We start from the raw sequence: 25,464 nt of genomic DNA, 5'->3' as shown, positions 1-25,464 counted from the left end.
GCATATATTGTCCAAAAATAAATAATGTTGTCTTAGCTTTGGACCCAATTAATACATTTCAAAACACCAGGGACCAAACTACAATATGTCATTTTTCATGCCAAATGACGTCGTTTCGGGTCATACTGTTCATCATTTGTTAGCTGAAGACCGATTCAACAGGGGAGAAAATCCGGCAGATCATTCCAGCAAATCACGGCCACGGCACCATGATCTCTTGCCCACGATCCCGCTCATGGATTGATTAACAGGGGAACTGGTTTCTGCATGCTCTCGGGCTCTATAAAAGGCAGAGCAGAGCATAGATAGAGAGGGAGGCCAGGAAAGAAAGACGAAAACAGAGAAGAAAATAAAAGGGGAAAAAAAAACCTAGAACAGGGAGAAAAAAAACTAAAAAACGAGGAGGAAAACCGAAAACCAGAAAAGAAAAGAGCAAAAACACAACACAAAAACAGAGACCCAAATTCGAACTCCAGCACTGTCCTCTGTTCTTCATCAAACGGACAGAGGGGACGAGCAGGAAGATTGGACAGAAACGAAAAGGAAGACCAGGGGAAGCAAAAAAAAAAGAAGAGGCAGGAATACCGAGAACAGAACACACAGAGAACGGAGAAAACAGGAAAAGCACAGGGGAGAACGAACGAAAAGCGCAGAACCATGGAAACACAGAAAAAAAGAAAGAGCAAGGAGCAGGAAGGAAACTCGAAGAGAGGAGCTTCGTCCGCTGATTCGTGCACAGTCTCTGCAAAGCCAGGTAAGTTCTTCTCCTCGCTTTGTTAATTAAGTCCCGTGCAAGGTAAGCCAGGTAAGTTCTTCTCCTCACTTTGTTAATTAATTTCCATTTGTAACAGTGCAAGGTAATACGTATAAAAATAAAAATATTAAAAGTACAAAAATAAAAAATAAAAAATATGTGCATGCATAAAAAATAAATTTATTTTTATTTATTTATTCACTGACGCCAGAGTCGGGAATAAAAAATACTGATTTAAATTTATTTTATTTTTTGTGTGATGTGTAAAAATAAATGTATTTGATTTGTTTATTCACTGACGCTAGAGTCAGGAATAAAAAAAATAACTGATTTAAATTATTATTTTTTTATAGCTATGTGATATTTACCAACGCTAGAGTTGGAAATATCTGTAGTTAAATATTCACTGACGCCAAAGTCAGGAATATTACACGCAAAATCACCGTACCATAAACCAACAAAACATTAGCAATTATTGACAAAGTCAGTAATGCAGCCTGTCTTAGACAGGACGCCAAAAGAGTGATAATATCTTCCTTTTTGTGTAATCAGTCTCGAACCATAGAATCTCTGTTGACCAGTTAGGATTTCTAATAACCATAATATTAGGTGGCGACTTCTTAAATAAAAAATATTCTCATGAAAAAATAAGATGCTAGAAATCTTTTTCTTTCCAATTTTTTTTTTTTAAGGCCGCCGCGATGTCCAGATATGACATATCTCGGATACCCCTTAAACATACGAAGGCTATGTATTTTTTTTGATAATTTTGTGCATCAAGAAAAATAATTTTTTAATCAAATTAATATTAAATAGATATAATTTGCATACAAACTAATGGATCCATGGAAAAGATTTATTATCAGTGTCTCTTCTAGAATTCAACCTTGTATATAACATATTCATAAACATAAATCAGTTACATTTAGTAAGTAAAGACACCGAAAAAATGGAATCAAAATAAATGAAGAAATCGGGCAAGCACAGACAAATATCTTGTTAAATGTAAAAGGGAGCTTGAGAGAGAGAAAATTAATAAAATTAATTCTCAAACATTTTCCCTAACGTGTTAGGTGGTACATATATATGGGCCGAATGCCGTTGAGCATGGCGGTTGCAACGGTAGAAGAGGTGGCTGTCGAATTGAAGCAGCGAGCTAGGAGGTTATAAAACAAAGTAGAGGGAGGAAAGGAACTACCGCCGGGGGAGGTGAGGTGTAAAATTTCTCAGATAGAGAGCGTTGGGCAACATGTGTTTTTAAAAATTTTTAATTTTTTTTATTAAATTTTAATTTTTTTTATGTTTTGAATAATTTAAATATATTATGTTAAAAATAATTTTTAAAAAATAAAAAAATTATTTTTATATATTTTTAAATAAAAAATATTTTAAAAAACAATCACAACCACACTTCTAAATAACTATATTTATAATAATTATTTCTGTTTAATAATGTTGCCCAAACTGTATGTGTTTTAAAATTATATAGATGATGTTTATTTAGAGACTATTTAGAATGGTAATAAAAGGTTGTTTTCTAAAGTAATTTTTATCTGAAAATATATTAAAATAATATATATATTTTTTTAATATTAACACAATAAAACAATAAAAAAAATTAATTTAAAATTAAAAAAAATATTTTTTTTTAAAAAATAATTAAACTAAAATATCAAATGACATAAATTAAAAAAATTAAACTAAAATATCAAATGACATAAACTATCTACATAGAAATGCCTACTTATCTCGCCAGCATCAACAACACCAGGACATATATATATATACAAAATACTCTTTTCTTGTATTATTATTTTTCTCCTCTAAATCGATTAGATACTTATAATTATAGGAATTTTAGAATCAAAATTGACTGATTGATTAACTAGAATACACAGTACTAATACAATAGATACATTTTTAAAATCTTTCAGAAGAAAAATAAATAAATCTTAGTTTGCATTAGAATATTTATATTAAACCTTTTCTTTTTAAGAAAGCAATCGTAATTATTAGTTAAAATATTATATAATTTGGTGATGAGGACTCTCCTTTAGAGCAAACTAATTAAATTTATTGCACCATATCTTTAGGTAGATTCGATTTATCTCATAGCATTAGACAAAATGAGAAGTAAGCAATATGATATCAATAAATTATAGAAAGTGACATTAACAAACAACTACGAAATTATCCTCCTCGCTTATTAAATGAGAATTTAAGGAAATTTGGCGAACAACAAATTTATTGTAACAGTGTGTCCATATTATTGTCTAGGCACCCTATTATTCAGACACATAATTAAATACGGATCATCAAATACTGGAATTCTGACCGTGAAGAGACGCGAAGGCTACAAGATGGCGAGCACCGCCCAAAAATGCTGTGGATGTCACCTTTCTCAGTACTTATCCAGACTTTCAGGCCCTCCTGATCAAAAGAATCCACGTCTATATCCAGGATTATTGTAATCATAATGTGGCAACACCATATTTGGATTGAAACCACCTGCTTTTCGATCATAAGGGAAAATCCCCCCGCTGGAACTTGAAGCAAAAAATTGTGGAGGACCCGGATTTTCGATTAGAAGTTTTTGAGCTTGCTTCGTCACATTCATCTTTAGGCCCTCCAGAGATACCTTCAACTGCTCAATTTGAGGCAATGTAAGTTCCTCGATGGGAGCCTCCCACCAGCTTTGACTTTGGCCAGCCTTCCTCATTTGGCTGAGCTCCTCTCCTCGCTTTTTCTCTATCTCAAATTGGTTTACCGCCTGATGCAAAAATATTGATGAAATAGAATTTTTAAGCTACTTTTATCACTTGTAAAGGACAATGGATGGTTCCGATTGAAAGTTTACACACAAATCTGTAGAGCTTGACTCGCTTAATTTATTTTTTGGAATTATTAAAGACTTGATCCGTGCATGTGACGAAACAAAACGATATGGTTTGTGTGTAATGCCTAACCACACATCGATCTCGCCTTTGCTACATTTCCTCTTGATGCTCTCAGCACACCATCTACAAACCGAGAGATTAATGAAAACGCCATACTTGACACGATCATAAATATATTTACGTACCTGGGTGAGCTGCATATTCAGTTCACGGACGGTGGCATTGCGATGAGCTTCAATAAGTTGCATGGTACCTGAGTTTTGAGGAGGGTTTCTAGTGAAGTAACGATCAATGACATTCTCAACACCAGGGTGGCCGAAGGAAAAAACCCTGTTTCCCGGAGAAAAGACGATGATAGCAATCTCCGCGCCACAAAGAGTGGAAAGCTCGCTAGCCTTTTTGAAAAGCCCGGACCTGCGTTTTGAAAAGGTAACTTGGAGATTGCTTTCCTTCGACATTTTCACCATCTCCACCTTTTGGCGACCTCTGCTCTTTCTCGCCATGGTTAAAGCTACAAAAGTTCAAAAGAAAATAAATGGTACTCTACTGTTTTGTTTGGCATGAAAATGCAGGATTTATATAGGATTTTATTGGTTAATTTATTCGTTTATTTTTAATAACTGGTCAGGATGTTGAAAATCAGAGCTAGCTGTTCCTTATTGATCATCATTTTGGCGGCAGTTTTATTAATCAAGTTAATAGTTTACTAGTTTTGCAAGTTCCAGAGAATCCCTTTACGATTCACATACATGGCATTGCATCGTGAATACTTGGAAATTTTAGAGTTACGTCATTCTTACAACGCATGAAGATTTACTTGTAACGAGGAAACTTTCTTGAAAACTTGTGCTTTCTATCGAGTACTTTTCCTGCCCTCCTGTTTTCGTTGATGAATAAAATTTCCTCTTTTTTCTGTGTCCGACAAGCCGTGGCCAGATTGCCGGCCAAAATACCCTTTCCCATATTATAATTTAACTTTTGTTGCCATTGTATCTAAATTATCTTCTACACCAGCTTTTGTTTCATATATTCACACTTATTCAAGTAAATTTATTTCTAGAACATAGCTCTAAAAATTTTCAAGAAAGGAAAAAAAAGGTGCCGGAAACTGTCAAAGATTTCATAACAAGTTAACTTAGAATCAATATCGGGCCAATAGATAAGAAATTAATGAGATTTTTGTTGTTACTTATTAATAAAGAAGAATAAAATTAAGATGCCACATGTATAACATGAGAAATTCAAAGAATAATAATTAGTGATATTTATTTACTAAATTTATTTTAAAAAATAAAATAAATAAATTTTAGAAGAAAATATTTTTTTTATGAATTAAGTAAACTAATAAGATGAATAATAGTAAAAAAAAAAAATGCTATGGACGACATATTCACCCCGCGGATGAATCATGGTAGAGAAACGTCCCTATCCAGTGATGGGTATGATTTGTTCAATTGATTGGGAATTTAGTATGATTTTGTTAACAAATATCACTTATCACATTATCAACAATATTGAAGGAGGTCAGATCCCTTGAATAAGACCTTTCAAATTGTTTCTATAACTTGTCCAGATATGTTTAATTAAGTGCATCTGTGGAGCAACTCAGATAACAAGCATAATTTTTCAGGCATCCTCCCCGTATAAAAGTCATCCATAGATTCTACTATTACGTGAGGGAGGAGTGAATAATTCATGCATAACTTGATCCCCTTTTCCATCTCCACAACCCCCCTTACTGTTTCTTCTTTACTGTTTCTTTTTTAATGCCTATTACAAAGTCTTTCTAAGTATGTATTTGATATTGTGTTATATAATTTTTATGTATTAAAATAAAAAAAATCAGTTTTTTATTTTTATTTTTAATATTAACATGATAAAATCATTATAAAATACTAAAAATATATTAATTTAATATTTATTCAAATCAAATACCCCTCCCACCATGCGGAATGGACATTTCACCTTGTTTGTTTTTCTATTTTAAATGTTTTTTTGAAAAAAATTAAATTTTTTATTTTCGCTATGCAGAATGGACATTTCACCTTGTTTGTTTTTCCATTTTAAATGCTTTTTTGAAAAAATTTAAATTTTTTTATTTTTTATTTAAAATTAATATTTTTTAAGTATTTTTAAATCATTTTAATACATTGATGCTAGAATAATTTTTAAAAATTTAAAAAAATACTATTTTAATATATTTTTAAATAAAAATATTTTGAAAAACAAACAGACATGCTGTGACATTTTCTTCCAAAATACAACTCGACTTATGATATTGCAGACTTGTTGGTGACATTGCCAAGATTTGGTGAAATGCAGAACAGCAACAGTAAACAATCACGCAAATAGACTGAAGTGAAAAGGCATTCAAGCAAGCAAATTTTATGGAGAAAAAATAAATAGAAAGTGCCTATTTATGATAGAGATTCAAATCTGCCTCGTACAACATTGAAAAAGGTTACGAAAGTAATAAGAATACTCTGCATATATATATATATATATATATATATATATATATAAGCACGATTTATCTGTTCCAATATTACATAAATAGATGCCCGGAACGAAAACTTGACTTGAGCGCAGAGGGCACAAAAACTCAAATGACCTCAAGAATGATTGGCAATACATCTGATGGGAAGCTAACCCCGACTAGACAGCTCACTGCTGGGTACAGAAAGATAAATCTCTGAGCTGTTGAGGATCCACCTCTGATGGTGTCCTAGTAAGGGCACACTGAGCAGTTGTTGTCTTTGGGAAAGCTATGACATCCCTGATGGAAGTAGCCCCAGCCAACAACATAGCCAATCTGTCCAGCCCATAAGCAATCCCCCCTGTGGTAAAAAGAGGGAGATCAAAACCAGTGAAATATGTAGTTCGGTAGTAAAATGATCATCAAGTCCTAGAACAGGCTCAGCATTCCATACCATGTGGAGGAGCGCCCATGTCTAAAGCCTCCAGAAGATACCCAAACTTCGCTTCAGCCTGCAGACAATGAAATGTGACTCTATTTACAGGAAAGGGTGTGAAGGTATTCCTAATAAAGATGATTATGTGGTATAACCATGGTAAAAGATGGGACTTGTGGACTAGCAGTCCCAGCATTCCTAGTGAAGATGCCAGGTTTCCGTTTGGGAATTCAGGTTACCAAATGCCTAAGAGGGCTAGAGAAAACTCTGTTTACTTGTGCTTTTCTTAATTGGATAATTAGTCCATGTGCCTTGGAGAAACGCAAAGCTAAACATAAAAAATCCTTGCCCTAAAAGATCGAAGGTAAATATTTTAAAATCCAATTTTGAGGTTTTAATTTTCCAGAGATAGTTTCTAATGTTTCAGAATTCATCTTCCTTTTACATAATCCACCACCCATAATTTTCTTTCCCATCAACAAGCAACAGCTCATAAGTCAAAAAATGGCACGGAGAAAAATAAACAGAAAACAGTAGCGAATCCTCCTCCAGTGATTTTATGTATGTTATGGAGAAAATATTGAACATGGAACGCATGACAATCAAAAGTGCATACAGCGTCAGGTGCTTCTCACCTGTTCAGGGGAGATGCCAACAATTTCCAAGACCTTCTGTTGGACCTCACGTTTATAAATTCTCAAACTTCCTCCGCCAATCTGACAGTGCAACAAAATAAAGAAAAGAAAAAAGTTGTTCATTATGGCCTGGCATAGCCTTCAAGCTTGTAGACATGTAAAGATACAGGGCTAAATACCTCAACCCCATTGTAAACCATGTCATAAGCAAGGGCACGAGCAGAGGAAAGGTCTTCCATGTCTTCTGGATTGGGAGCAGTAAATGGATGATGCAAGGCCTGCCAGAAAACTACAATTTCAAGAAAAAGAAAGAAAAAGATAGTACCATACAGAATGAGACTCGTGATAACCTGATGTGACTAGCTGTCAATCACACAACAGCCCCAGCATGGAAAAAAAAATTAAGTGACAGTTAAAATAAGAACTTCAATTTAATTCTTATCAATCTTTATTCTCCAAATTCCTAGATCTAACCTGGAGCTAGCTGTACCAGGAAACCAAACAAAACCTTTTTTTCATTTCTCTTATTTATCCAAAATTAAAAAAAGAAAATGGCTAAAAGAGATTATGATTTGGAAGCATCCATTAGCTTAAATAGGCAGATGCACAACACCGCGATGTTTTAATATCTATAGCAGAAACCTATGATACTAACAAGGGGGGGTACAGGGTAGTTTAACTCGGTAAAGCAGCAAGTTAAATATTTCTCAGCTAACATACAGAGTAAACAATATATTAAAATTATAAAAATACAATTTTGTAACAATATGTCAACACAGGCAATAACATGCATCCTTGTGTACTCCAGATATAGTTCTATCACCTGCATATGTGATGATCACTACCCAGTTGACATACTAATATGAAATATGATGAATTTTGATGGCCTTTGAATTAATTGAAAAACATTTAACGAAAAGATAGTGTAGCACTTATTTCATTAGAATTTCAAGAGGAAAAAGTGTTGAAAGACAAACCTCAAGCCTCTGCTCTGTTTCATTCCACTCAAACATTGGGAAATCAGTCACCCACAAAATCGAATGCCTGGACTAAAACATTAGAGGCAGAGAAAAAGACAGATGTCAAAGAAAAAGAGACCAATGGTAATATGTATTTCATAAACCAGACAAATCCAAAACATACATGATCAATCAAGCCCAGCTGATTGGCTATGAATAGCCTAAGTCGATCAAGCGTTCTATGAACTGATGGATGATGGCCAACTGCAAACAAGATAAGATCCCCTGGTCCTGCAGAGCAGCGACTTAGCAACTGCTCTTTATTTGTTGAGTCCAAACTTGATACTAGTGCAGAAATTCCCTCAAGCTCCCCTGTGAAAATTGAAATATACACAGCGAAGTACTTGAGTAACAGTATCATTCACCTTTAGGATAAGGGTGGAAAGAAAAATCCAAGGAAACCATCTTCCTTTACCATCATCCAAGACCTTTAGAAAGGGCAAACCCTTTGCTCCAGATTTGATTGCTTCATTGTAAATATCACCTTTCTTAAGAGCAGAGTTTGAATAACTTTTAGCACCTGAAGGAACACATAGTACTTTAATAATACCCCCACTGTTCAAGCTATCAGTAAAAACCCTGAAAGAGGACTCTGCAAAAATATCAGATACCTGCAGCATCAGAGGAAAATATCCTTTAATAGTTTACATGTAGCACGTGAAGTCCTTGTAAAATTTGATGTATTGTAGAATGTGCTGTAATGCCAAGTACACAAGAGAAAGGAGATGATTTACTTCTTTCAAATGAAGATCAAATCTAGTGTCCGGCCTGTCTGAACCATATTTACTCATTGCTTCAGCATATGTAAGCCTAGGGAATGGATTTGGTAGCTGGACACCTTTAATCTCCAAAAAAACCTGTAAGGAAGCATAAATTTGCAGTCAAACCCTGCAATGTAGAGAGATATAAATGTTCGAACATGCAAGATTTCTGCTAGTGGAAAATTATACAATGTGGCTAGTATATACTGTTGAGTGCATGCCCAACTGCTTAATACAAATAAAACAACCAACTTGCAACAGATAACTGGTGAGATAGCTGAAATGTCTGGTCAACTCTCAATAAAGTGAAATGAATTGTTCACTGGCAAGCTCAAAATATGCAGAGCAAGGAGAAATGGCTGAACCAAGCCCAAGATGCAGCATCGTTCATGTCATTTACAAGCCACGATTAGCTCAACTCGAATGGAAATTTGAATCCAGTACTTACCTTTAACATAGATGTAACAAGAGTAGAAAGGTGAATTAACTAAATTTCAATTATATCATAGAATTAGATGTTTAAATTCAATGCCATTCTTGTTTTTCCTTTCTTCATCCTGTTCTACCTTTTATTTGACTTCTTCTATCAATACCCAATCAGAAAATAAAAGGACCACGCAGCAAGTTTTACCAACCTTCCGGATAAGATCTTCATTGAGCCTCAGCATATCCTCCAAGGTAGTGAACGCCAACTCCATATCTAGCTGAGTGAACTCAGGTTGTCGATCTGCCCTTAGATCTTCATCTCTAAAGCATCTGCTAAGAAACAAAAATATAATCTTCATCATGTGAGTTTTAGATTTCTGTTGCAACAAGTAGAGAGAATTGGTCATGTGAAATTAAAGGCCAGGTAAAGTAAAGCTCACTTCCTCTGTGTGTATAACAAAAACTATACATGGCGAAAGCTCATTGCCAAAGGAGAAGACAAAGGGCAGAAACAAACAGCATGGCATCACATTTTCATACAACAACAATCATAAACATCTAGGAAGAGAATTTACCTTGCAATTTGATAATATTTGTCAAAACCGGATACCATTAACATTTGCTTAAAGAGTTGTGGACTCTGGGGTAAAGCATAGAAGGTTCCTGGCTTCAAAAGGAAATTAAAGTGAATCAGAGCCATGCAAGCCTTATAGAAAGTTAAATGAGTAACAGATAGCTGCATGGAACAATATTTAATGAAAAGTATGTTTCTCCACAAATTTATTATAATCAAGACCATCACAATGCAAAATGTAAGAATTAAGGGGCAAATAATACCACTCAATCCATCTCATTTGGTTATTCAGTTAGTCCACAATTTTGCCGATAAAACTCCAAAACCTCACCGGGATTACCTCATGTACAGTACACAGTTGACAAATTTGAAATTGACATTAAATCTCTCCAGAAGTTGAGATGTCAATGTTGTCACTTCAGAAATAGTGCACTACTACCCAAACTCCAAAAAGCTTTATATTACTTTGAGTAGCAAGCTAGTAAATACCAAGTACCTGAATTCTTGAGGGCACCAAATAATCCCGGGCACCTTCTGGAGTAGATCTAGAAAGTATGGGGGTCTCAATCTAACCTTATAACCATGAAAAAGGTCAAGATCAAAACAACATACAAATATAAAAATCTAAAAACCAATGAACTAAGTAGAATATAAACAAACTAACACATAACACTTCAAAAAAAAAAAACAATGAACTAAGTAGAACATGAACTAACAGAAAACACTTAAAAATTCACATCATGTACCTCCACAAAACCCTGCACATCCTCTAGATATCTTCTAATGAGTTTCACCACTCTATGCCTCAACATAATGTTAGAACTCATTTGCTGCCGCCTTAAGTCAAGACATCGATATCTATCACCGCACATTTAGCTTCCTTTAATCCACAAAATGGTGAGAAATATAAATCAACTTTGTGCATAAATGCAATGGAATGAGATGTACCTCAAACGAATCTCCTCCTTAACAGAATCCTTAGCATCATCTGCTGTAGTAACTAAAAAAGGCAACTTTGCTTTCACTGCATTTAACAATTGAACATGTTCCGCAACAACCTGGCACATATAACCAAATCAAACAAAACAAATAAAATAAAAAGGGGCAGCAACTAAATCAACAACTTTCTTTCTAATTCTAAGCAGTAAAAAGCAAAGGAAAGGGAGTCCAAGTAATATTTACCTCAATAGAACCAGTTATCAGTTTCTTATTGACAGACTCAACAGGCCGAGACCGAACAACCCCTTCAACAACAACCACATACTCCACTCTCAAATCATTTATAATCGAATGCGCATCAGGAAATTCATCAGGCGAAGTCGCAACCTAAATAAAAAAGAAGAGAAGAACCCCAAAAATCAAATTCATTCTCTAAGGACTTCACTTAACAAAACACAATCAAATTCCCATGAAACCATAAATAGAATAAAAGGAGATGCCTGAACAATGCCAGTGTGGTCTCTAAGATTGAGAAAGGTGAGACCACCATGGACTCTATGAAGAGCAACCCAGCCACCGAGACGAACACGTGTGCCAACATCATTGGTCGATAATTGACCACAAAAGTTGGTACGAGAGACCCAGTGCAGGGTATCGTTAGATTGTTGTTGTTGTTGCTGTGGCTTGAGAATGGTTTCAGGGGAAGAAGAAGAAGAAGCAGACAGAGTGACGAGGGCTCTTGTGCGTTTTGCGAAGCAGAAAGAGTGACGAGGGCTCTTGTGCGTTTTGCTTGAAGCGACTTAGGGAAGTGATACCTGAGAAGATTTTGGAAGAGAGGAAGAGAGGAGGGTATGGTGGTGCGAAGAGTGATTAGAGGGAAGGATCGGAGGAGAAGAATCATGGTGATGGTGGGGAGTCAAAAAATAGCGTGGGAATTTTGGGGATAGAGAGAAAGTACACAGGGTTTAAGGAGAAAAATAAGGGATTGGGTTTTGGACTTACTAAAGAGAGTGGAGAAACGAGCACGTGTGGCAGTCCTTCAAACGAGCAAGCTTGAAGGTTTTTTAAAACAAACACTGATTATTACAAAACAAAAATAAAATGTTAAAACAGCGAGAAAATTAATGCTTGTAAATTTCTGATAAAAGTGGCCGAGACTTGATAATGCTTTTATCACCAACTGCTATTTTACATGTTTTTAGTAAAGCAAAATAGATAGATGTTTTTTTTTTTTTTTTTTTTGGTAAGTTTGATAATGCTTTTATCACCAGCTGCTATTTTACATGTTTTTAGTAAAGCAAAATAGATAGATGTTTTTTTTTTCATCATGCCCTCCTCTACATGCTTTTTTTTTTAATTTTAGAATTTCATTTTTTTAAAATTAAATTTTTTTATATTTTTTAATCATTATGATGTGTTTGTATCAATAATAAATTTTAAAAAATAAAAAAAAATATTTTAATATATTTAAAAAAATACTTTAAAAAATAGCATTCACCATCATCCCAAATATTCTCTTTATAAACTTCATTAACTATATCAAAACTATCATGCCCTACTCTACATCTTAGCAGCTTTTTAACTGTAAGAAATCATTATTATCCGTATTTTACACTGGAGGTGTCTGTGAGGAGGTTTAGACATGCCTTTTTAAAATTTTAGAATTTTATTTTTTAAAATTAAATTTTTTTATGTTTTAATCATCTCTCTTTTTAACTGTGTCCAGTATCATGATAAAAGTTATATTTTAAAATGTTTTTTAATTTTAAAATGTATTAAAATAATAAATGTTAAAAAATAAAAAAATATTTTAATATATTTAATAAAACATTTTAAAAATAATATTTATCATCATCCCAAATACTCTTTTTATAAACTTCATTAACTATATCAAAACACAAAACTCAACTTAATCATCTCTCTTTTTAACTGTGTCCAGTATCATGATAAAAGTTATATTTTAAAATGTTTTTTAATTTTAAAATGTATTAAAATAATATTTTTTATTTTTTAAAATTTATTTTTTATATTAATATATTAAGATGATTTTAAAATATAAAAAAATTAAAAAATATAGTTTTAAAATACAAAAATAAACTAGATACATTTACAACTGAATTTATTACCATAGTCGTCTCTCTCTTTAACTTTGTTCAGTATTACGAAAAGAGTTATTTTCTAAAGTGTTTTTAAATTTTAAAATAATATTTTTTATTTTTTTGATGATTTTCTCCTATTCAAATTAAAAAAATAGATTATAGATTCATATTTCACTTAAATAAAAAAATATATTGAAAATAAAAATCCAAGTGAATGTTTGAAAGAAAAACACATTAAACTGCACGATGGAAAATGATTTATCAATCTTTTAATAGCATCAATCGAGCCATCATTCCATAAATTAAAACCAGGACCGTACAATGTAGCAGCGAACAATGCATGGCTTTACGGTTGGAAATTTTTGTCTGAACCGAGGATCATTTTCCCTAGGCCTGGCCCGTGTTACATTAGTGGGCTTTATCTCGTGCGGACTTGTGAGGATCCATGGCAGTTTCCGTATATATTCTTTTTATATATGTGCATTTTGTTGCCAAAATGTTTTTCTTATTGATGGCATGTTTGTTGAATTAAAAATAGAGGTAATTAAAATATTCTTTTATCAAAACCTAAAAAAATTTTAAAAAGTAGGAAAACAAGCATCTCAAATTTTCTGATTAATACTTTCCTATTCTTAACAGAAAATTATTTTTTTAATTAAAAATTATTTTTTAAATAAAAAAATTACCATAGTATGAAAAGCAAGTACCGTTAAAAAAACATTGAAAATTATATCTCGATGTTTTATAAAAATAAATAAAATAATAAATATGAGAAACTATGTAAAATAACTATAATAAAAACATATAAATTCTATTTCGTTGAATATGCATGACCACAAGTCTAAAGAATATTTATATATTAGGTTTTAATTAATAAATGATGGCTAGTATTACAAGAACAACTGTTAAAACAACAAAAAAATGAATGGTAATGCCATTTTTAAAAACATATAATCTTATTTATTTTATTTATAGTAAATTTTAATTAGTTTTTCTTAGAAATAACTAAAGGGTTTTTCCAAAAATGATTAGACGCCAGGATAATTGTATCTTGCTTTACGAGACAAAAGGCCATACAAATGGGTGTCTTTATGGCTATGCTCGTGCACTGGGTCCTCGTCTCCCTTTTTTAATGAGATAGATAACATGTTATATGTTTTATTTAAAAAAAAAATTAAAACAAATAACATATCACCCACTGCTTGCTTTGGACATAGAAAACTCGTTTTCAATAATTTTTTCATGTAAAAACACTTTAACCATCTTCATAAACGTGTATAAAAAAAACAAGAGCCCTCGTATAATTTTTTCAGTAGCAAGAAACTTGAAAAAGACTTCGAAGGAACTCCGCTTGTCAGGAGAGACAGCATATCACTGCAATGCTTTGATTTTTTTTAGTTTTTTTTTTCTTTTAATTTATCTTTTAATCCTAGCTTTATTGAGTATTTAATTCTATTATTGATTTAACTTTGATTAACTTAGATTTATTTGTTTATTTATTTATTTTATTATTTAATATGAAAATGATTGCAAATTGGACTTAAAAATTGCTTCAATTTAATTTTTATACAGTTGTCTCAAACTTATTATTCAAATTGTGATTTTAATGAGTTGATTCAAAATATTTTTTTAATTTTATTTTAATTGATTGTTTTTTAAATTCATTATTTAATACTGGATTGATTGATATTTGAGCTTTATAATTTATTTTACATTAAATTATCTCGATCTTATGACCAAGATATCAAGATTAGCAACTTAGCTTGGATTGACTCATATTATTTTTTTATTTTTTTTTTGTCAATCTCGTCCTTTAATACCATGTTGATTGATAATAGAGTTTTATAATTTATTTCAATTTATTTTTTATAATATTATTATAGTCACATGATTTGGTTTATAAAATGATCCAATATAATGGTGTTTTAATATTATAAAACATTGTCATCTTATTCTTTTTCCAGTGAAACTATATATTTACCAGTGATTGTGTTATTTATAAATTGTTAAAATAATCGAGTCATATTAAATTAACCCTTATATAATTTAGTTTTTTTCATTAAAAACATGCTAAAATGACTAATTTTTATGTTGACATTATTAAAAAAAAAAAGAAGGTCAATAATCAGGTAAAATCTAATTTTAAAAGTGAAACACATATTTACCTCGCTGAATAATACGCATGTTGAATCAAACAGACTTTGAACGATTCATAACTAGACAAATTTTAAAATTAACACACAAAATTAAAATAATTGGTGAATTAACATATGAGCAAGAAGTTAGGGTAAAATCCTATATTTTCATTTTTTTTGTATTTTAAAAGTACGATATTTACTCAATGTTGCTATTTTAAAATGCAGCAAGTGAAACTCCAATTACTTGACTCAACCAGTTAATTGTTTATAATGCTCGGTAAGTTGATTAGTTTTGTAAATAATAAAAAAAATCTTAAAATTACTAAAATTGGAGAGACCTTACAAGATTTTTTATATCTTAAGATCCAACAGTTTGTATAGTGACATAATAGTTACTATATAGGAAACAACCCCGGGGAACTCCAAAAAAAAATTCAAGTGGAATTTAACTGTAAGATAAAAAATCAAGGCCATTTTGATCAATTATTTTGGTCTAATATGATCAAACCTCTTTTTGGTCTTCGATCTATCTTATTGGTCCATAAATGCACATATTAAGCCATTCATGCATTTTATTTGTGATAAATTCTCATTTAGTCATGACAAACTGATACTTAATTGCTTAGAATTACTTGTTATCGCAAGCCCGACTACATCGTTGACATTGAAAAATAAAAGACAACTACCGTGTGAATAATAAATTCTTAAGATTTTAATTGGAGTCTATTTTTTGGATCTACAAATTAGATATATATTTGTATTTTAACTTATAGAACAAATTTAGATGAAAAAATTAATTAAAGTATGATTTTTTATGTGAAATAGTTGGTTGATTTATATAACTAGATTCTCAATCAACTAATTGAGTTAGATTATTAAAGTTTTATATTATGATGGTTTAGAAGTACGAGATTTACTGAATATCGCTATTTTAAAATATGATAATTATCTTATTATATTTAGAAATAATAATAATTAGTAAATATTGTATTTATGAAGCATGATAAAATGATATTATATTTCACCAATTTTTTCTTAAATATTGTTATTCTGCTAAAAAATAACAATAATTAGTAAATATTGTATTTCTAAAGAATGATAAAATGATATTATATTTCACCAATTTTTTCTTAAATATTGTTATTCTGCTAAAATATTTAAAAAACTATGTTAATTTTTTAAAAATATCCTTCATAATTCCATATACGGTAAATAAAACAACAAAAAAATGCATCGTCGCTCCTCAACGGCTACAATCCAAGCCATCAAAATAACAATCGCACTGAAATCTAACGGCTCCTACCTTTTAACCCTCGCTATTCAAATCTTATTCTCCAACGGTCAAATGCCAACAACCCTCCACTCATTAAAATCCCCACAAGCTTATAGCCGTTACCATCTCTCTCTCTCTCCTCAACCCCACTCATTAAAATCCCCACAAGCTTATTTCCAAAACTAGCCGTTACCATCTCTCTCTCTCTCCTCTGTAAACTCTCTCCCCCTCAAATCAAATCCACAGCATTAAACATTCAAAGATTCTTTTTTTATATATCCAAATCAAGAATCAATCAAGTTTAACCCATGATCAGCACCCCGGCTAAAGAATCCAAGGCTGCAAGCAAGAAGTTGGATTCCTGCTCTCCAATACCAAGCAGACCAACAAATCCCATTTCAAGAAACTCAGAGATTAATCCAATGAGGAGAAGTTTCAGTGGAAGCCCATTTTCTAATCCTTCTATTATTTCCAATCAAGTAGGGGGAGGCTTTAACCCCAATACTCCTGTTAATAGCCCTTCAGGTTTGATTTCTTTCACCGTTTCCTTTTCCTTTTTTTTTCTTGCAGTGAACAAACATTCAATACATCTTAATACATCTTTTATTGGGTTTTGTTTAGTCTTTTCTATAATTTAATAGGGTTTTGCTATATTTTATTTTTTATTGGAAAATAGCTTATGAGGTTGTCTATGGTTTGTTTGGGAAGTAACTGAAAGGATAGGAATTTGCTACATCTTGTGCTTTTTTGAATGAGATTTTAATAAAACGATGGCTTAATGGGTTGTCAATACTTGGTTTGGCAATTAAGCCTTCCATTTGTTTAATTAAGTTTTTCTTATGCTGGAAACTAGTTTTTGGGTCAATTTTGCAACAAAACAGATTCGGTGTTTTAGAGTGAACGTGGTAGATATTCCATGTTAATGTTGCCCTTAAGTTTACTTGAAACAAAGAGATTCTGCAAAAATCACCGGACATAATGTTTCAATCAAGTTCCCTTTTGGTCTTCAACAGCCAATTCGTAAAAGCTTGTTTTGTTTTAAAATTGATAACTTGATTCTGATCGGCAGCTTTTTGTTTTTTGGCTTGCAGATTATCCGCGAAGAAACTCTATTAGCAGAGACAATATCGTAGTTACATTGCGTGATCACGAGGACAAAGAAAATGGTAAAGACCAGACTTGGAAATCAGTGAGAATTCGTTCACCTGCAAAGGGTACAAAGAATTTCATGTCTCCAACAATTTCTGCAGCTTCAAAAATCAATGCATCTCCGAAAAAGAAAATCTTGGCTGATAGGAATGAGCAAATTCGCACTTCGATTTCATTTGCTGATGCAAAAAGCCCTTTAATGGAAGACTCGGACTCAAACCATGACAAGGGTTTGAATCAGAAGAAGGAGGTCTCGTTTGATTCAACAGTCATTTACTTGGCGGGCAATAATGATTCCAAAAGTGAGAAACGTGTTGATTTGATCGTAGATTCAAGTGCTAAAGATGATTTGGACTTATCATCAGAGAAACTAACTGTTGAGAAGGATTGTGTTAATCTTGACTCAAGTTGTAAGATTAATCCAAGGGTCTCTAGGTCATTGCCAAGTCCTGCTCTGGCTCCTCTTGACGCAGATCCATCAATGCCTCCTTATGATCCTAAGACTAATTACCTCTCACCAAGGCCTCAGTTTCTTCATTATAGGCCTAACCCGCGAGTTGAGCTTTATCTAAACAAGGAAAGAGATGGCCAACCACTTGATGAGATTTTTGCATCAGAATCCTCAGAAACTGAAGTTAGTGAAGCAGAAGACAGTCACTCTGATGATTTGCAGAAAGAATCGGATGCTTCTTTAGCCAATGAGGTGAAAGAAGAAGAGGAATCGGAAGAGCTGCTGCTAATATCTGAACCCAACCCCATTAGTACTTTTTTGGAGGAGGAGAAGGAAGAGCTGCTTGTATCTGTGCCCAATTCCATTAGTACTTCTGCGGAGAAGGCTAGAGAGAAAAGGGTGTCTAAATCACATTTCTTTACAAGAAGAAAGTTCGATGCTTTGCTTTTTGTCCTGACTGTTGGATTTTTATATGCTTCGTTTTCTAAATCCCCAGTCATGGATCCTTCTGTGCTGAATAACTTGACCTTCCCTGAGCCTTATGTCCCACCTGAACTCTCAGAGTATGCCAGGCAAAGTTTTGAAGCTCTAGCTCATAAGGTCCAGCTTTGGCTACATCAGAGTATTTGTTACACACACAATCTGATTAACAGCTTCAGAGGTGGGCACAACCTGGGTTCCTTGCAGTATGCCAATTTGACCATTTTGGTTGAAGATGGCATAGTTGATGGTCAATTTGCATTTGAACAGAGCATTTTAGGATCAAAAGTCAAGTACGAAGAGAAAGTTTCAGCGCCCATAAGTGCAGCAGGGGTAGACATTAAGCTAGTAGATGAATGGGATCTACCAAGTACAGCTGATGAGGACATTAAAGAAGTTGCAGGAGATAATAATGATGGGTATTTTGATAGTGTTCCAGATCCTGAAGAGGTTAGCGTTCCCGCCTCTGAAGAAGTAAATCTGCTCCCCCAATCTGAGGTGACTGGACCTCGTAAGGAGGTCATCCAAGAAAGTGCTGAAACCGCTAACGTTGTGAAGCTGCAAAGCAACATAGACCTTGAAGACCAGTCTGCACTGATCCCACAAGCTGCTGAAATTCAACCAGAAATCTTGAATTCCATGCAATCTCAAGGCAGAGATGATATTAGTTCTGCAGATATTGAGTCCATTGTAGAAGAGGACAATTTTGAAATACTTGAAGGAGCTGCCACAGAAAATCCACGAAGTTCAGAATTAGTGAACACACATTCAGCACCACAGAGAATGGTCGGGATTTCCTTGATTGTTTTCAGTCTACTCGGGACAGTCTTCATTTATATGAAAAGTCGAACTCCCACAGATCAAAACGCTACATTTACAGCGGATCAAGTGCCAATTCCTAAGAAATTGGATTGTTGCCCACTGTCAGTTGGAGCAGAACATGAAGACATTGCTGGAGAGTCATGCTCATCAGAAATGAGTAGCTTCAGCTTGTCTTACAGCAAGAAAGGACAGAAGGGAAAAAGTGAAGCTCCAAGTTACGAGAGGAAGCCCAGGAAGAGCAATCACAGGAGAGAATCCATGGCTTCGTCAGGCTATTCCGTCGGTTCCATGGGTTCGCCCTCTTACGGCAGCTTCACCACTTATGAAAAGATCCCAAGCAAGCATGTAAAGAGCCTATATTCCTATATTGTTCATTTATGGTTTTGTATAACTGCAACTTGAATTGTTATCTTACGTGTTTTTTTTTTTTTGAAGGGAAATGCAGATGAAGAGGTGATCACTCCAGTTAGGCGCTCTAGCAGAATCAGACACCATGTCACTTCTCCATGACCTGTTCAAAAAAAATTTCTGGATGATGGCACAACTCTCTTGTGATTTTGTTGTGATTGAATCGCTATTTAGTTGCCAACTAGCTACTTTAACAACATAGCTTAATTTGATTGCTTGTAATCGAGCTCAACCCTGTCGAGCTCAACCCTGTTGTTGTGGGGAGTGCTTCAACTATATAGCATAGCTTAATTTGGTTGCTTGTAATCGAGCTCAACCTTGTTGTTGTGGGGAGTGCTTCAACTATATTGAGTCTTCAGTAGATTTCCGTTGTTAAAGATTGCTCTGATTGTTTAGGCTACTTTGAATTGCCTATATAATTCATTGTTTCGGGTTTACTTTTCTTTTTGCTTAACAGTTCTTTTAGCTAGAGTTCTGTGACTTGACTTTCAAGTTTTAGGAGAGGAGCTAGCTAGTAGTGCTTGCCCTCAAGCACCATTTAAAAATGTTACTCTTCCATTAATGAATTTTCCTTGCACGCAGCCTTACAGTCATTAATGGTGGTGTTTATTTTTGAAGTTACCAATGCAAAATCTATGCTGGAACATAAAGTGCGTTGTGGAAGTGTCTAAGCTTAGATCGATTGAATCCAACTTCCATTATGTTTTTTGAGGTCATTGAAGTATCATTTAAATTGTTTGATGGTTGGTCTCATGTTTAGCCACATCAAAGATGGATTCGAGTTAATATTTGTTTTGACCCAGATACTTTCATGACTATAAAGAGAAAAGAGTAGTTAAAAAACTGATATAAGTTGATACTGCGATTAGTGTGCGTTCTCAGGAAGCGTGAGTTGTTACCTGAAACTAGGGTTTAGTATTCCACGACAATTGTAATTCGAACTATCATAAAGAAAAGAAAATTTTAATTATGTAAATAAACAAAACAAGGATGTAGGTGTTTGAATGGTTGAGGACACTCATCATTCATCTAATTCATCTGCACATGGCATCCAATACTACAATGAAGCCTGAAGTGAAGATTTTGTTGGGAAAACTCGGAACAACCGGATACCAATTTACCCGGATCAATTCAGCGGAATACAATTACAATTCACAAGTCCCAATTCTTTCCCTCTTTGTGCAGTAAAACAGAATCAAACAATGATGAAAATAATGCAAATAATCACAAAATCAACACTAAAATTTTTAACGTGGAAAACCCGATGCGGGAAAAACCACGGGACCGTAGTCCACCTAAAAACTTCCACTATCAACAAATAATGGGTTCACAATCATTCTTCCTCAGATTCAACTAAGGGATACAACATATATATCATCAAGAACAACTTATTCTTGGATTACAACAAAAGAACAACTTATTCTTGGATTACAATAAATTAAAGGAGAATTATTAGAGAAAAAACTCACAAAACTGACAGCCCCGTTTTCTATCAAAACGGTCAGCTTCCACTCCACCAATCTTTGATCCAACCGTCCAAAATGAAGATCAACGTGTCTAGAAGCTGTTTTCAAAATCTCAGCCCGATCCAACGGTGAACGAGCTAGAAATCGAAAAAAGAATACAGGCTGCTCTGCTGCCTTTTCTTCTCTTTTTCTCTCTTGATTTTCTTCTCCTCTCTTCTCTTTTTAAATCTGTTGCTACAGTACCCGAACCCCACTAATATTAACACCAAAAGATAGCCATCACATGACATTTAATGTGATGGTCCTACCATCACATGGTGTGGGACCATACACAACAAATCTCCCTCTCACACACCATGTGAGGAATTCGTCATACCGGCGATCAATATGTAAAATTCAATTTAGGAGGCTCTAACAAGCTTGCTTCCTTTCTGCAAAACTCAAACTTCTCTCTCGGTAGAGGTTTGGTCATCATGTCAGACACGTTGTCATCATTATGGATCTTCTCAACAACAAATGACTTTATCTCCATAGCATCTCGAATCCATTGATATCTAACCTCAATGTGCTTTGATCGAGAATGAAAAGTAGGATGCTTAATGAGATGGATTGCACTTTGACTGTCACAGTGCAACACAAAGTTCTCTTGAACTAAGCCAAGTTCATGCAAGAACTTCTTCATCCATAACAACTCTTTGCCCCCTTCAGTAAAAGCAATATATTCGGCCTCTGTAGTGGATAATGCAACACATTTTTGCAACCTTGATTGCCATGAGACTGCTCCCCCTGCAAACTTCATCAAGTATCCTGATGTGGACTTTCTAGAATCAACATCACCAGCCATATCTGCATCTGTGTATCCATCCAACACAGGTTTATCATTACCAAAACATAAACTGAAACTAGAAGTACTTTTGAGATACCTGAGTATCCATTTCACTGCTGACCAGTGTTCTTTACCAGGATTTGAGAGGAATCGACTAACCACACCAACTGCATGAGCTATATCCGGCCTTGTGCAAACCATGGCATACATCAAGCTACCAACTGCGGATGCATAAGGAACCTTTTTCATCTCATCTTTTTCTTCATCACTTGAAGGACACTGCTTAGAACTTAGTTTAAAGTGGCTTGCAAGTGGAGAACAAACAGGTTTGGAGTTGCTCATGTTGAATCTCTCAAGTACCTTTTGAACATATCTCTCCTGAGATAGCCAAAGTTTTCCCTTCTTCCTGTCACGTGTGATCTTCATACCAAGAATCTGTTTTGTTGGTCCTAAGTCTTTCATTGCAAAAGACTTGCTCAACTCTTCCTTCAACATCTGAATCTTCTTAGCATCATGGCCAACAATCAACATATCATCCACATATAACAAGAGAATAATAAAGTTTCCATCTAGAAACCTTTTCATAAATACACAATGATCAGAAGTGGTTCTGTCATAACCATGATCCACCATAAAAGAATCAAACTTCTTATACCATTGTCTTGGAGCTTGCTTTAACCCATATAAGCTCTTTTTCAACTTACAAACTAGCTGCTCTTTACCTTTTGCTTCAAACCCTTCAGGCTGCTCCATGTAGATCTCCTCATCCAAATCACCATGGAGAAAGGCAGTTTTCACATCAAGTTGTTCTACTTCAAGATTCAAACTAGCAGCTAAGCCAAGCACAACTCGGATTGAAGACATCTTGACCACTGGTGAAAAGATTTCTTCAAAATCAATACCCTTCTTCTGACCGAAGCCTTTCACAACCAATCTTGCCTTGTACCTTGGTTGTGAGCAATGTTCATCAATTTTCAACCTGAACACCCATTTGTTCTTGAGTGCTCTCTTACCTTTAGGAAGCTTTACTAACTCAAAGGTATGGTTTTCATGCAAGGATTTCATCTCTTCTTGCATTGCTTTCAACCACTCACTTTTCTTCTCATGTGACATAGCTTCATCAAAGCATTCCGGCTCTCCCCCACCAGTGACCAACACATACTCATGAGGAGAATATCTGGTGGAAGGTTGGCGAGGTCTAGTTAACCTTCTTAATTGTGGCTCATCTGAAGCTTCCTGCATAACCTGTTCAGGAATAGCATCAACATCATTATTAGCTGCTTCAGGATCACCAACTAATGGCTCAATAAGAGAACCACCATTATCATCATTTTGCAAGTCTCCCCCATGATTAGCAAGCATCAAAGGTAACTGTGGAGCAGGTTTTGGAGTTGAATTAGTTGGAATAAAAACAATAGACTCTGTTTTCTCTTTCTGTTCAAAGTCTTCAATGGTTTGATCTTCAAAGAAGATAACATCTCTGCTTCTTATAATTTTCTTCTCCTTTGGATCCCATAACCTATAGCCAAACTCATCATCTTCAGAGCCTAAGAAAATGCACTGCTTTGTCTTGCTGTCAAGCTTAGACCTTTCATCTCTAGGAACATGTACAAATGCCCTGCATCCAAACACTCTTAAGTGTGCATAAGAGATATCTTTTTCTTTCCAAACTCTATCTGGAACATCAAATTCAAGAGGAACAGATGGAGAAAGGTTGATCATCGCAACTGCAGTCTTCATTGCCTCACCCCAAAAGGACTTAGGCAGCTTTGCATGAGAAAGCATACATCTAATTCTTTCAACAATGGTTCTGTTCATTCTCTCAGCCACTCCATTCTGCTGTGGAGTCTTAGGAACTGTCTTCTCCAACTTGATACCATGTTCCCTGCAGTACTTCTCAAAAGCACCCTTGTATTCACCACCATTGTCAGCTCGAACATATTTGAGCTTTCTACCAGTTTCTCTTTCAACTCTGGTATGGAAATCCTTAAAGACATCAAACACCTGATCTTTGGATTTCAAACAAGTGGCCTAAAATTTCCTGGAGTGATCATCAATAAAACTAACAAAGTACAATGCACCTCTAAGAGTTGTCAATCATATAGCAAACATCAATATGAACTAAATCAAGAACATGTGATCTTCTATGTGAAGATGATCTTTAAAATGCAACTCTGTGTTGTTTGCCAACTAAACAATGAGTACATGTGTTCAAGTTCATACCTTTTAATGGAAGGTAGTTCTTCTTGGCAAGGATGCCAAGGCCTTTCTCACTTAAATGTCCAAGCCGCTTATGCCACAGATCAGTAGAGCAATCTTCAATTGCATTCACCTCCCCTTTGATTACCTTGTCTTATGACATGTAGAGACCCATCTTCTTCCCTTTAGCAACAATCAGGGAATTTCTGGAAAGCTTCCATTTACCATCTCCAAAGTAATTGTGATAGCCTTCTTCATCAAGAGTACCTGTAGAGATCAAGTGTAGGCGCATATCAGACACATACCTAACATCTTTGAGTAGCAACTTGCACCCAGTATTGGTTTCCAACCAAATGTCTCCAATGCCCACAACACTAGCCATCCCTTGATTTCCCATCCTAACTTGACCAAAGTCACCAGCAGTGTAGGATGTGTAAAAATCATGTCGGGGTGTAATATGGTAAGAAGCTGCTGAATCTGCAACCCAGGTGGTATCTTGACATGCAAGATTAACACAACCATCATCACAAACAATGGCAACATCACCATCAAATACAACTGCAGCTGTACCATTCTCTTCATTCTTATCTTCATCTTTACCCTTTTTATCTCTTTTATACTTTCTGCAATCCTTTTGCATATGCCCAGGCTTGTCACAATAATAGCACTTAAAACCCTTCCTTGACTGAGATCTTCCTCTTGGCTTCCATTTGCCTTTTCTATTGCTGGATTCTCTATCTTGCTTGCTGCGAGAGAACCTGTTTGGACTTCTCCCTCGACTTTCTGTAACAAGTGCATGAGACTCAGAAGTGCTTGTGCCTTTCCTCCTCTTCTCTTCATTGAGGATACAATCCTTCACTGTTTTCAAAGTGATCTTCCCATTTGGAGTAGAATTGCTAAGTGACACCACCAAAGTCTCCCAACTATCCGGCAATGAACTTAGTAGGATCAGTGCTTGCATTTCATCAGCTAACTCCAGATTCATCAATGACAACTGATTCAAGAACACTTGGAATACATTTATATACACTGAAGCATCTTCACCATCTCTATACTTCAAATTCACAAGGTCTCTAATTACAAAAACCTTGTTTTGTGCACTCTCCTTAGCAAATGTTTCTTCCAACATCTTCCAAACTGTATAGCAGTCATGTTCTTGAGAAATATGATTAGTGGACTTAGAAGATACCCATTTTCTAACATTAGCAGTAGCCTTTCTATTTAGCCCATTCCATT

The 25,464-nt window shown here is 34.4% G+C and overlaps 3 protein-coding genes across 8 annotated transcripts; 1 reads left to right on the top strand and 2 right to left on the bottom strand.

Moving 5' to 3' along the window:
• Window positions 1-2,911: 2,911 nt before the first annotated feature.
• Window positions 2,912-4,154, bottom strand: LOC105109466 (agamous-like MADS-box protein AGL62). Its single transcript, XM_011004190.1, has 2 exons — window positions 3,837-4,154; window positions 2,912-3,524 (listed from the first exon to the last, which is right to left on the bottom strand). The coding sequence occupies exons 1-2, from the start codon at window positions 4,152-4,154 to the stop codon at window positions 3,189-3,191; spliced, it is 654 nt and encodes a 217-aa protein (XP_011002492.1). The 3' UTR covers window positions 2,912-3,188.
• Window positions 4,155-6,215: 2,061 nt separating this feature from the next.
• LOC105109476 (tRNA synthetase class II (D, K and N) family protein) lies at window positions 6,216-11,926 on the bottom strand. Of its 6 annotated transcripts, none has more exons than XM_011004202.1 (16): window positions 11,671-11,926; window positions 11,418-11,635; window positions 11,161-11,304; window positions 10,927-11,036; window positions 10,725-10,836; window positions 10,475-10,546; window positions 9,980-10,071; window positions 9,614-9,734; window positions 8,952-9,074; window positions 8,633-8,828; window positions 8,342-8,529; window positions 8,176-8,247; window positions 7,378-7,476; window positions 7,199-7,279; window positions 6,582-6,639; window positions 6,216-6,488 (listed from the first exon to the last, which is right to left on the bottom strand). In XM_011004202.1, exons 1-16 carry the CDS (start codon window positions 11,816-11,818, stop codon window positions 6,316-6,318), a joined length of 2,007 nt encoding a protein of 668 aa, XP_011002504.1. In that variant the 5' UTR covers window positions 11,819-11,926; the 3' UTR covers window positions 6,216-6,315. The 6 variants fall into 6 exon arrangements, with proteins under 6 accessions (XP_011002504.1, XP_011002511.1, XP_011002523.1 ...); XM_011004209.1 differs by having other exon boundaries at window positions 11,418-11,639; window positions 11,678-11,926; XM_011004221.1 differs by having other exon boundaries at window positions 11,418-11,651; window positions 11,690-11,926.
• Window positions 11,927-16,628: 4,702 nt separating this feature from the next.
• On the top strand, window positions 16,629-19,860 carry LOC105109458 (uncharacterized). The gene is made up of 3 exons (XM_011004183.1): window positions 16,629-16,952; window positions 17,519-19,674; window positions 19,765-19,860. The coding sequence occupies exons 1-3, from the start codon at window positions 16,736-16,738 to the stop codon at window positions 19,837-19,839; spliced, it is 2,448 nt and encodes an 815-aa protein (XP_011002485.1). The 5' UTR covers window positions 16,629-16,735; the 3' UTR covers window positions 19,840-19,860.
• The last annotated feature ends 5,604 nt before the right edge of the window (window positions 19,861-25,464 follow it).

This window comes from Populus euphratica, unplaced genomic scaffold (genome assembly GCF_000495115.2).
Source record: "Populus euphratica unplaced genomic scaffold, PopEup_1.0 scaffold3.1, whole genome shotgun sequence".
NCBI lineage: Eukaryota > Viridiplantae > Streptophyta > Magnoliopsida > Malpighiales > Salicaceae > Populus > Populus euphratica.
Note: the sequence above shows the minus strand (reverse complement) of the source record. Positions and strands in the feature narration are given on the sequence as shown.